At 42.0% G+C, this 13,574-nt stretch overlaps 2 protein-coding genes across 7 annotated transcripts in view; one reads left to right on the forward strand and one right to left on the reverse strand.

Annotated features, from left to right (window-relative positions):
• Positions 1-13,282, forward strand: part of LOC124134444 (leucine-rich repeat-containing protein 24-like) — a 66,240-nt gene extending 52,958 nt beyond the window's left edge. For 4 of the 6 annotated variants that reach the window (XM_046499258.2, XM_046499260.2, XM_046499254.2 and 1 more), the window contains exon 2: positions 7,726-13,282. In XM_046499258.2, coding sequence (XP_046355214.1) covers positions 7,846-9,882 — 2,037 coding nt within the window. In that variant the 5' untranslated portion in view covers positions 7,726-7,845 and the 3' untranslated portion in view covers positions 9,883-13,282. Of the gene's footprint in view, positions 1-220; positions 1,065-4,801; positions 4,897-7,725 lie in introns of those variants that run through there. The other 2 variants (XM_046499255.2, XM_046499257.2) reach the window with 2 other exon arrangements.
• Positions 1-13,574, reverse strand: part of LOC124134446 (protein YIPF5-like) — a 216,981-nt gene that overhangs the window by 171,752 nt on the left and 31,655 nt on the right. The gene's annotated exons all lie outside the window — the stretch shown is intronic.

The following is a 13,574-nucleotide window of genomic DNA, read 5'->3' on the forward strand; positions in this document are numbered from 1 at the left end:
GGTAACAGGGGTGGAATACAGCCACACAGCTCCCTGTGTCTTGTGGTAACAGAGACCTTACGGCTGGCTCCCTGTGTCCATGGATGTGTAGTAATTCTATCCTCCCAATAGGCAAGTCTAGATATGTGGATATTACAAGTAGAAGGACTCCAGTCTCTAAAGGGACAACTTGTTCTTATTATTTACATAATCTAGATATTATGGTTTAAACTAATAATTATTGCCTCAGAGACTTGTGCAAGTCTTGGGTGGAATACAGCTATACAGCTTGAGAAGACATGCTCCGAAATCAGTGCTATCTTCATATGGTAACAGAGGAGTGCAGCAACACATTATTCCGTGGATAGAGATCCCTCTTTCTCGCTTTCAGAAACAAAGTGGAATCCAAGTCGTTACAGCCTACAGCAGGGATATGGGATACAGATCCCTGTTGTAAGAGGTACAGTCTATACTACATACTGTACTAGCTCCCTGTAACTACATACTGCAGCAGTGTATGAGACAGCACGACATATTGTTGTAGATTTACACCAACCCTGGTGTCGCCAGCAGAACTGAAACACCTAGCCTTGCTACAAGGCTGTACTGAAAGAAAAGTCAGTGGATGTGTTGTAATTCTATCCTCCTAATAGGCAAGTCTAGATATGTGGACAGTATCTAAGGACTCCAGACTTTTATAGGGACAACTTGTTCTTATTATTTACATAATCTAGAAATTATGATTTAAACTCATAATTATTGCCTTAGAGACTTGTGCAAGTCCATGAGACTCCCTGCACAGACTACGTCAAGACTCTGGGACACCACACTGTCTGAATAACATGCCATGTGCTGTCAAGGACAGAAAGCCTACTGTGAAGGGGAAGAGGGCAGAGTGTGGTGATATACCTGCCACACAGTGTAACATTAGTCAACAAGGGAGATAACACCTAGACAGGATATAAGTGTTTTATCCCATAGCTGTTGTCAGTCCTCGAGGTCCATCTGTAGCGAATGTCTGACATGGAACAGAAAGTAGTGCTATTCATATAGAAGAGCCAGGATAGAATCAGTCTGACTCCAAGGTGAGAAAAACTTTGTTTATACAAGACTGTGTTATAAAGCGCTCATATCATCTTCACTAGTCTAAATTTAGCCATGATGTGTGATATCCTAGCAGTAGGGACACACCTGGTATGAATACAGGCTTTACCGTCATAAACCTTCTATCTGCTGGGTATATAACCTTTCTGCTATTCATTTTAGATGACATGGTTTGAATGCTCTACTGACAACACGGCTCACTAAGAATTATGATACATGCACTATAAGTTCCTGATCTGTCACTCCATGCCCCAGGCACATGATGCATGCAGGACACAATGCTGGGATAGGTTCAGGATAATACCCTACAACACTTGAGGTAGAAACCCTCCTCGCTCAGACATGTACTATTTCAAATTCTCCATCCCTGGTCGGTCGTTATAGGTCATATTTCCTTGATGGATGCTGGTCAATATGGGGCTTACTGCAGTCCATCAGTGTCCACTAGCGCTTCAGTGGAGATGATTACACACTAGGTATGTTGATGGTGTCACTGGGACCAGTAGTGGCAGATAGGATGGGCAGTCCAGACACTCAGCGATCCTTATGTGACAAAAAAGAATGATAATGGTATCTAAATGTATCGCCATAACGACCAGCATCCCAGTGTTCTGGTTCAAGTGGCAGTTACAGGCAGATACATCACTTTCAGCACGGAATAATGGCATATATCGCACACTCCCTTTTATCTTCAATTATCAATATAACCCATTGGTTATGTGTGGGCAACTGCGGCGAGGATTCAAGTACAAATAATGGCAGCAACAGGTTTGACTTTAACATCCGACTTCCATTAAAAAGTTGTTTGTTTGAGACATTGTGTGAAGCCCGAAAGGAACGCTAATCCGGGAGAGTAAACTAATTGAGAAATGTCACATGGCTGTAAGCATGGTCCATACTGAGCAGTGCCCGAGGATGTTGGCTAACACAGATCTCCAGTTGGTTATTGGCAGATGAACCTGTCTGCTCCCCTCCTCGCTAGTCCACACAGAAGCGTCTCATCCATGCATGTTTGTGTAATCAGACACCCCATGCGTTTGCGGAGCACAGGTTAGATTGAGTCGGGCACCAAGTCACCTGTCCGAGATGGCTCCCGTTCAAATACGTCTGTAGCGACCTCAGGTGTACCTGTCTGTTCCTCTCAGTGGCATCAGGTCCCCTCAGCCGATCACACTATCACATTACTGGGTAAGCACTCACGCACATTCTATAAACTGACTCTATTGCCTTTGGGGATTATTTCATGCTGTAAACATTTGTTCTGCTTCGATTTCAATAGATGTTTTCAAGTTAAATGTTTATTTTCTTGGCAACCTTTCTTGGCCAATTGATGTAGTAAATATCATGGTTTTCTTGGCTCCATCTGACAGAGGTAGTGGCTAGCTGAGAGACTTTAATGGCTGGTTGGTACACACTATCATCTAGTTGCACTTCCTCAACCTGCATCCACAGTAAACACATCTTCCTGTTTATGGCTTCGATTGAAATAATTTTTTGGCCATTTAAGGATTTATACTTTTGGTGATGTTAAACACATGGGGCTCCCTCATGACTTTTTCTCCCACAGTGAGTGAATGGATAGACCTTTTTTGGATAAGATTGAAGTAAATTAGCAGCTTAATGTGATGGGTGACAGTGCCAGTAGGCTTCATCACTTGTGGGAATCATAAAGCCAGCTCAGCATCCCCCCCCCCCCCCCCCCCCCGATACCACCAGGTGTTGTGAGGTTGTATAGGCTGTTCTCTTGGGCCAATTGTCTGGTAATAGTGTTTATTTATTTGTGTGCTTGTTTGTTGTTAAACGCCACACTCAGAAATATTCCAGCAATATGACGACAGTCTGTGAATAATCAAGTCTGGATCAGACAATCCAGTGATTGACATCATGAGCATCAATCCATACAATTTATCACCCTGGGGACACCAAGAATGGTCTTCACACACTGTTCCCATATTGGAGAATCAAACCCAGGAGTTGAGTGTAATTGTAACCACAGGGCTACCCCACTGCCCCCTGGGAATGGAAGGATAATGTCTTTTACGAACTGAACAATGATACACTGTTTCTTCCTACAGATCACATGATCAAGTCTATTCAGATTCAAGGTTTATATTCCTACATGGCGATAAATCTGAAAATCAGGAAATTGTGTGTAGTTATGCAATGTCAACAGATTCTTATCACACGACCCGAGGCTTATCATCATCGTGTGACTGCACAGTAGATGAGGTCCGACTGATCTGATAGCCACAGCAATTACCTGAAGCTCAACGTCTAGATGGTATCTGTCACATGTGACATAATACCTCGTTCGTGAGGTCACCTTGTTCTCCAACACAATCTGTGTCGTAGTAAGTCACTAGCGGCTACCTGCATAGGCATACCTTGTCAGTCAGACTGTCACTAAAATAGATGGTTGCGTCTCGTCTTTTCAGGAAATGATTTATTTGTAATTAAGACCTTACCGTCCTACAGTATTCTACAGCCACATCTAATACACTGTTCACTCTTTTCCTCCAGTCTGATGTATTCCGGCCACTATTTCACTTGTGACTCAATTGCCAGGCTGACAATCATTACGTATTCTGCTTGTGATTCACGGGCTAGTTGTGTATTGTAACAACCTCCACATGAATTATTGCTCACACAGCTGATCACATGCTGGTGCTGAAACATCATTTGCATCCCAGTGAAGATTCAGAATTTGCAGCATCAGCAACGCCTCCAACAGCTGCTACAGTAACACCTACAACTAAGATTAGCCCCTGCTTCTACATTTGTAGAGAATGTTAACCTAATGATGTTGTGAGTGTTGTTACTTTTCAACTTCTACACATACACATGCTAATGATTTTATATCGAGCGCTATCTTTGTGTGGTGCTGTAACACATGCATTCCATATGGAAATATAAGTTGTTGAGTTAACCTGACCGGCATGTTATCTTCCAGCCAGATAAGATGGTGTGACGTCACGTGTCCCATATCAACAGGTGGCAATAACACTTAGAACCCAATTCCCGGGGAATATGGTGCACTTATTCAACAGACAGTTAAACAGTGTAGGAAAACCCTTTCAAGTCTTTGGAGAAAGATTTTAAATACATCTGAGAGAGAGCAGGGTCTATGTTATTCAACACTTGTAGTGCCACACAGTTTAACAGTGTAGGAAAACCCTTTCAAATCATTGCAGAAAGATTTTAAATACATCTGAGAGAGAGCAGGGTCTATGTTATTTAACCCTTGTAGTGCCACACATTTTAACAGTGTAGCAAAACCCTTTCAAATCATTGCAGAAAGATTTTAAATACATCTGAGAGAGAGCAGGGTCTATGTTATTCAACACTTGCAGTGATATCTGATATAAATCATTGTGACAGAGTATAAGGAAAACCAGCCAACAGGAACACAAAGTGTTCCAGCGGAGGAAGTCTCTGTCATGAACATAGGTCATTAAGGCAGCATTATCACTGAGTCATATGAACAACTCTATGTCTGGCACGGTTGCAGCCTTGCTCCAAGGCTCTACTGAAAGAAAAGATGGATGTGTAGTAATTCTATCCACCTAATAGGCAAGTCTAGACATGTGGACAGTACTCAAGTCTCTAATAGAGACAACTTGTTCTTATTATTTACATAATCTTATGAACTTATGATCTAAACTAATAGTTATTCCCTTAGGGACATGTGCAAGTCTAGCACAGTTGGGATAGGCAGTTTTACAATGTCAAAATGTCATATTCAGTCAGGTCTGATAAGGGCGACACTGTTTGAATGATTCTCTTCCTTCTAAACAACAGTCACCTCGGACTCTGGTAAGTGAAACTCCCCAAACCTTTCAAGACATAATTTCAGTTTCAAAGTTTTAATTCAGAATTTCACAGATATTTTGATTAATTTTTTTATGGGTGTATTGCGAACGTGTGTACCTCACATTGCACTTCACTCTCGTTAGGACCCCTTACATCAATTGAACATCAATATTTCATTAGCCTAATTAAACCTCGCAGATAAAACTATTGATCAGTCATTTCACTGATTTGGGAACAAAGATTCACCTCCCTTGTAATCCCAAGTCATTAACATGGAAACATTGTTACAAGATTCTCGGGACAATAGATTGTGTGATTATTGTTCCCCGTTGTTGCTGCAATCTTTCCCAGGTAGCACAAGGGCCCTCACGTGTCCGCTCATGTTCACATGCTTCTCAGTCTGTGCTGGACAATAACAAGCCAGCCACTCGTAATCCCCAACAGTAATTATCAATTATTCCCACAAGCTGACGTTTCACTGCAAAAGACTAAGCATCAGCTCGATCAGACCTTAATACACAGGATTAGCTGACTGGCAGTGTGATGAAGGGAGTATTGTTGAAACTTCACATAACACAGTTTGAGATACGCATTATTATGAGTTGAGTGAGTGAGTGGGTCAGACGAGGTAGAGGGTGGGTGGATGTTTGCTTGGTTGGTTGGATGGTTGGTTGGTTGAGTGAGTGGTTGAGTGAGGGAGGGAGGGAGGGAGGGAGGAAGGAAGGAAAGGAGGGAGGCAGAGAGTGAGTGAGTGAGTGAGTGGGAGGGAGGGAGGAAAGGAGGGAGGCAGAGAGTGAGTGAGTGAGTGAGAGTGGGAGGGAGGGAGGAAAGGAGGAAGGCAGAGAGTGAGTGAGTGGATAGTGGGCAATAATACAGTTATGCCACATCAGTTGTTGTAATCACTATTCACTTGACCACAGCCCCGTCGGTCCACACTTGATGTATTCTGCCTCAGATGATAGTAATCATTCACTGTTTGTCTATTGGGGAATATATGAATATTTTCCTCCATCCTATTCATGTTTTTCAATGCAAAGAGAGAACAGAATATTCTGGCATCAGTAAAATTCTGCATACAACCCACTGATTTATTTGCCTTATTCCATCTCCATCTTATTTCATTGCCACTTCCCAGATACGCTTGGCAATTGATTAATACTAGATTAAAAAGTCAAAGCTAGTTCAGTAAGCATTGATTATCACTTGCTTTGACTTTTTGTCGGCTAATGTTGTAACAATAGAGTCTCCTGCAACATCCCTTCCTTCCCATTAGCACCAAACCTGTTATTATTCAGAATCTTTCTGGAAGAAAATAGTCAGCCCTCTACCATCTAACCTCTAATGTCATATTGATCAATTTTCCACCAATCAATAGCCATTAACTATTTGAGATACACTGACTTCCATTTCAGCTTGAACGTTCTCCCATGATCATTGATGCTGAACCCTATCTGGAATCTAACATATGCCATCTACGTCAATTAGGTCGTGTTCGGACACACTTGATTACACTACAAATAGCTGATCCAATGCACATCTAACAAATTCCAGTAGGATTTAGTACTGCCTGATACCTTTGCCTCCTCTCCACTGAACTGCATGAGTTTCTGGGACAAGTGCAGCATTACATAAAGTCTTCAAACAGCCTTGTAATTACTGGTATGGTCCATAAACTTTCAGTGACTGCATTATAAATTTCATTATGGCACGGAAGTGTGTATGTTGGATCCAAATGGTCCCTGAAAGACTTTTAAGGCTGAAATTGTAAACACTTGTTTTTGACACCGTTAATTACATTGGATGTATGTTACTATGGAAACGAGGAAACTGCTGTCACCTTGTGAGACTTCCCATAGACTGGTCGGTTGGTTCATTAGCAAGTTATTAAGAATGTCAATGTGGATGTGTTCTGGTGGGAAGGGCAGGATATCCCCTCCTGTACTGCAAGTAGAAAGGATATCCCTACTGTTTCCCTTCATGTTATTGTTACCCAGGCAGTGTTCGACATAAGCATCTGTCCTTAGGCCCGTGGCAGGTAGGTCTTGTGTTGGGTCCGTAAGTTTCAAATTCGTATGGCCTGCAGTAAGTTTTTGTGTTTATTTATATGTCACAATAAGCTGCAGGTTTTATAAAGAGGTCCTGAAGTGTTAAGTCAGGGCCTACATCTTCTAATGTCTCTGGGCCCTCATGTCAGCCTGGGGGGCGGTCGGGTAGCCTAGTGGTTAAAAGCGTTAGCTCGTCACGCCGAAGACCCGGGTTCGATTCCCGACATGGGTACAATGTGTGAAGCCCATTTCTGGTGTCCCCCACCATGATATTGCTGGAATATTGCTAAAAGCGGCGTAAAACCTCACTCACTCACTCATGGCAGCCTGGCAATTTCTTTTTTTCAAACGCTACTCAGGTCAGTGTTTAAGTGTGTGAGTGAGTATGGTCGGATTTTAGCAAGATTCCAGCAACACCACCAGAATGGGATCAACACATTGCACCCTGGTTGGAACAAGAACCCTGGTATCGAATGAGCGCATTAACCACTAAGCTGTTTAAAAGTTCTTAGTAAACATTAATGATTGTTTTTAAGCATTTTCTTCATAGTTCATATTGCCATGTTTGTCAAGACATTCTGGTCTGGTATGGGAGACATGATCCCTTTACACAGGTGATGGCCTGTAACAGCCTATTAATGCCAGGGTCTGGACTAACAAGGTGTCACTATCAATGGTTTGAGTTTTCCAGTTACTTATTGAAGCCACATTGGCCAGGTTTTGACAACTGTTATGTTACATCTTGCTCATGCAAATCTTGAAATTAATTTTCTGTATTTGTTTCCAGGAATGGGTGGCCGAGGCGAATCCTGTCCCAGCCAGTCGCCGCTGAAAACGTGCATGCATCCCTCATCCTGACACAACAACCTTCTCACCATCTTTGCAACATCATCAGCACTAACTCATCATGACGTCGTTTGCTGCAGCAGTGTTGTCTGTGTGTGTCATCCTCACTGCCACAGCAGACATGATGGTCCAGGCAGAATGTCGCACCAAGCACCTGCCCACTGGTTCTGAAGTCAACTGCAGTGGAAGCGACTTGGCATATGTACCCTGGGACCTCCACAGTAACATCAAAGTACTTGATCTCAGCAACAACAAACTCACACAGCTCAGTAGTGGGGATTTCAATAAATATACATCACTTGAAAGGCTCTACTTGAGGAACAATCAAATCAGTGAACTTGATAATGAGACTTTCTCAAAGTTAATAAGACTGAAAAATCTGGATCTGTCAAGTAATCAGTTTGCCAGAGTTCCAGTAGAAGCCTTGAACCTGCCAGAGCTCTCCCTTCTTTCTTTGCAAGGGAATAGACTAACTCGCATTGAAAACAAAGCTTTCGCTGGATTACAACTACTAAAAATACTGCATCTGGATGGAAATCACATAAACTCCATCCAGAAAGATGCCTTTGAGGGTCTGCAGTACCTCCAGATTCTGGAGCTCCAGAACAATGCCCTGCAGGATCTCCCCGAGGGAGTCCTGAGACACTGCTCCAGCAACCTCCTCACCCTCAGACTCTACCACAACCCTTGGTTCTGTGACTGCAGAATCCACTGGCTGAAACAGTGGTTCCAGAACAACACAGGAGTGCAGTGGGAGTTCCCCCAGTTCAAACCGCAGTGCGACGGACCAGCGTTTATCAGACAGATGCCATTCTCACAGGTTTCCTTGAACAACTTTGCTTGTCCGCCTGAGATGTACTCAAGTTCTGATAAAATGGTGCTCCAGCCTGGCAGCTCCCCGAAACTCCTGTGTAAATTCTTTTCCATGCCAGAGACTAGGCCCAGATGGTTCAAAAACAAAGACTTGATCCGAGAAGATACGGAAAAGTATGACATAAATGAACATGGTGTTTATGAGAAAACAAGTGTTTTGGAAGTGACAGACTTTCAGGAGGAGGACATTGCATTGTACACCTGTGAGGTGGAAAACACCAGGGGATCCAACTCCATCGAGTTCATCATTACCCTGGAAGGTATTGACTTCGCGTCCCTGTTCACATCACCCAAGCCGGAGCCTCTCGGGGCAGGTGTGGATATGAAAAATGTTGTAATATCTGTCAGCATTGTCTGTGGTCTCATTTTGCTGACAGTGTCCATCATTCTTATTGTGTGTTTGACAAGTAGATACAGGCGCCAAAAGGCGATTAAGAAAGAAGAAATTGCAAAAGAGATAAAGGATCACTTCCTTACCAATGGAGACCTGTCGATGAAGTCACTTGACCACCTTGATGATGTATCTCTGACCAACAGCAACCACGATTCCAACACTACGAAAGAGAAGCTGTCAGAACATGACGACAGCAACCTCCTCCATACATCGCTCTCAAACATCTGCCGCCCCTCATCCCCGACTGGTCACACGTACTTGTCATTTGACAGTGAACTCACGGACAACGATGAGCTGACACAGATCTACTCCGCCATCCGTAGCCCGAAACGAGAGGGTTCTCACACAGAGTCCACAACTCCATTATTAGAGCATTATGCACCATCATCAGTTTTCGATTCCAGAGAACCATTGGATAATTCATCTCGTCTCCAGTCGTTTTCCAGTGTCCCAAGAAACGGAACCAACTACTGGTCCAACAATAACCTGCCACGTACCCCGGGAAGCATGAGGTCCAATACAATCTATAATGATCCTAGTTACCTATATGGGACGAATCCCTATCCCCGGAACTACCGAGACTATGGGGATTACCGGGATTACCGCTATCCCACCCCCCCACCTCAAATGCAGAGGATACATTCAACAAAGAAAAGTGCATCTGTTGGTAATCTCGGACTTCCGCAGAGGACACCAGCGCCACGGAAACCTCCACGCGTGAATCGTTCGGGCGAACGGATGAGTGACAGTGTGGATGACACAAACAGTGAAATCGGAAGGACGATGACAAATTCCAGTTTCAATGGCATTACGCCAGGAACCCCTGTGTGAGATGAAGTGCTTATGTGTTGTGTCTTTTCATTGGATCATATCATCATTGTGCGTATTCCTCCATTGTGGAGATGGCAGACAATGCTCATTGTGCATCTTTCAAGAACCTCTATTACCATGGTAAAGACAAACACAAGGAATATCAGTAACCATGGTAACGGAATACCCCAGGTTTATCCATAACCATGGAAACAAAAATTGCAACAATACTCCATCGCTAAGCATAGTGAATGAAGTGATCTAGTGCAGACAGTTTCTAGTCTTGGAGTTTCCGTATAAAAAATGGAATAAATTCTGTATTGTATCAATGTGGATTGAGACATGTTGCGCTGTGATGACGGTGGGGTTGACGCCACTGTCGGTGTGGACAGTATTTATTGCTTCTCTGGTAGGCTGGTAGGTGCTGACCTGGTCTCATGAGATCTCATGAGATCCCACAAGCTCACTGAGACATGGAATCCCATATGCTCATTGTACATACATATACTGGATGTAATTCATAACCAACGCAGAAGCCACTAATTACTATGGACACCTGTTTACTTATACCCTGCATCATTTGTACATAGAAACATTTTACATCGACAACACCCAGGCAGAGTTGTCTCCCCTGCTTGACCGCATTGGATTTCTAGCTATACACAGAGTTGTCTCCCTTGTGACCCCGACTGTTAGCTGTGAGTGGTTGTATCAGAAGTTTTATAAGCATTATCAATAACTTCAGCTTGTATTACAGAGGTTTGTAGGCTGGCTTGTTCCTGGAGAAGTATTATACACTGTTTCCCTTGCTGATTATTTCAGGGGCATTGTGGCCCCCTGAACTTTGTCCACACTGTACAAAACTGTTCCATGAAACTGTTTACAAGGTTAGATTTGTTGAAGTGTACAGAACTGTTGTAATTTATTTCCTTGTCAATTGGTATTTACCTCAAATATGTGTGTTCTTTCAATGAAATTTAAGCCTTGAAATCGACGACTGAAGTCTTTATTTTACCTGGTTGTCACAGCAATGGCAGATATATACTGGCACCACAGGCAGGATGTTATCGCAAATATTACAGACTATTGTTAATTACCATTTGTTTTAATATGGTGTGAATGAGAAAGTCAGTGAAAATGCTGTTGCCTATTTGATGACCTCTTGTACCAAACAAGGTGTACTTCTTTGTTTGTGGATGTTCAAGGCTAAACTTGATCAGTGATCAGGATTTAAACAGGTGAACTACAGAATTAAATATTAATGATGATGATAATATATAATCACAATTCAGGGATCTGTTTTGAAAATGTCAGTTCATCAGGATGTTTTGAAACAACCTTTTGAAACAAACAGTTATGGGCTTGAAATTAGCCATCTTTCACATCAAGCATCTTTCATTTTGAAAACTACAAAAATACATGTATAGACTAGCCTGACATCTACAAACAAGATTATTTCGGCCGAGATTGCTAGTTTCTGTTACTAACTGTTGTAAAATATTCCTCCTTCAATTCTGTACAGTCACAACCTGTTACAGTTGTGTGTATTGACTCAGCAATTCTCAACATCAAGGAGATACTATTCAATTTCTCTTCACATTTTATACACATCAGAAAACAGTACTACGGTTTACATGTGCACCTTCAACATTTCCCAGCATGCAGTCCTCCTGGAACACACATGCTGCAGCGCCGCCTAGCTTTGTTTTCCTCCACAGGAAATGTCAGCGCTATCCATCCCTTATTTCAGGCTATTAACCGGCTTCATCATCGCATTACGATTCTGAACAGACCTATTACAAACGTGATGTAGTGATCGTGTTTACTGGAGCCAAAATGTACACATCTCTGCCAAACTAACCCAGTCAAAGCCAGTTCAGTCGCAGGCAGTGACCATAACAAGTCTTTCCTGAGGCTGTTTTTCTCCATAAGGATGGAACAAGTTCTGCAATACAAACAAATAAATGATTCCCATTTACATTAGGTCATGTAGGGAACAAATAAGGAGCAAGATTAAATATTATTTTGTAATAAAAATCCCAAGTCCTAACTCAGATTATTTAGGATACAACCCAAACTTTAATGAATGAAATATCGAAAAGGTAGATATATCTCATGTTGTTACACTTGTTTGATTTTTATCCCAAACATCTGTCTGATCATAATTACAAGTGTAAGTATGTATTGTAACAACTTTTTTCAAAGGTATTCAAAATGTCAGTGCTTCACATTCAGGACACCACTAACTGATGCATTATGGGACACTATGTATGACCAACCATAAGATAAGGGAACTTAGGGGTGAAAAATCATTTTGACTTTTCTTTATATTTTTAAAACTACATCATCTTCAGAACACAAAAATACAATTCACAAACTTCAATTCATATTTATTACAGAGGTGCATGGCATCAAACATGGCGATCTTCACTGAAGTAAGTTGCCGTCAAACTTCTTTATGACGTCACAGCACAATTGCATCCTAACACCCATAAGATCCCTTTGCTCCTGGTGGGTCTCATCTATCGTCAAACAAGGGTTATGACACAATAGTCAGAGAAACACTGGAAGTTACTAGGAGGTAGATATGGCATGATTACATCTGATAACCTGTGTGACAGACACCCAGCCACATTGTCACAACACTAGTGTCCCACTGCCTTTGACAGTATGTATATCAGCCTTACTTCACCAAGCTTTAATCAGGTGATATCAGGTGTGTATTCACTGTCTCATCATCATCACGTTGTTTCCACTGACTGACATATCTACCCCGTCACATATCTAGATTACCCACAATGCCCTTCTTTATTTTGTCGTATTTTCCTTCACTGTTTGTCTAATGCTGTTGCAAAGTTGTATAGACATGTCTGGATTAGCAACTAAATTATTTGCTTAATTGTCTTAATTATACCATAGGTCTTTTTTCATAGTGGATGAGCAATTTTTTATTTATGGATCTCCAAAAGTAAAAGACGTCCTCTCTAAGGAACGTCGTCTTTGAGTCTAGGTGTCAGGTACCTTTAACATTGGATATAAGAGAAGTTTAAGTCATAACAGTGCAACCAACTGGCTGTATCCATCTAAAACTTAAACAAGACATTGGGGATGCTTTCAGATTTAGTATCACTGCCTTTGATTTTCAAATGAGAAGGCACATTGAATGTGAATTTTTCTCCTTAATTAGAAAAAGCAGTCCATATTGTCATAGTTTGATTCCTGAATGCCAGCTTCTGATTGGCTACCTGCTCCTGTCAATCAATGTGCTATGTATGGTCTATTTTGTTTAGTTGCACCAATCACTGTGTCTGATTTTGGTTGCTGCTTGCTTATTTATTTGTTTTGAGTTGTTGTGAAGCAGTTCAGAGGGGACTACATAGGTTCAGTTGTGTCAATGGAAAAATAAAATATGAAATAATAATGCGTCTTTGTTGTGTGTAACATCAACACTCACCACTGAAGTCAGGGGAGTACGTGAATGTTGTTTTAAGACACAATCAGCAATATCATAGCCATCTGTCAACAATCAAGTCTCGATTTAACAAGGGATTGATGCTCTCTCTCTCGCTCTCTCTCTCTCTCACACACATTGCCATTATACTGTCTGACTTCACAACATAACACAGCATCCGCATGCTATATCATGATCAGCGTAAGACTGTACCCCGGTAATGCTAGCACACTGTCTCATGACTAGTGACATACACAGGCCA

Source organism: Haliotis rufescens, unplaced genomic scaffold, assembly GCF_023055435.1.
Source record: "Haliotis rufescens isolate VD_foot unplaced genomic scaffold, xgHalRufe1.0.p SCAF_35, whole genome shotgun sequence".
Taxonomy (NCBI): domain Eukaryota; kingdom Metazoa; phylum Mollusca; class Gastropoda; order Lepetellida; family Haliotidae; genus Haliotis; species Haliotis rufescens.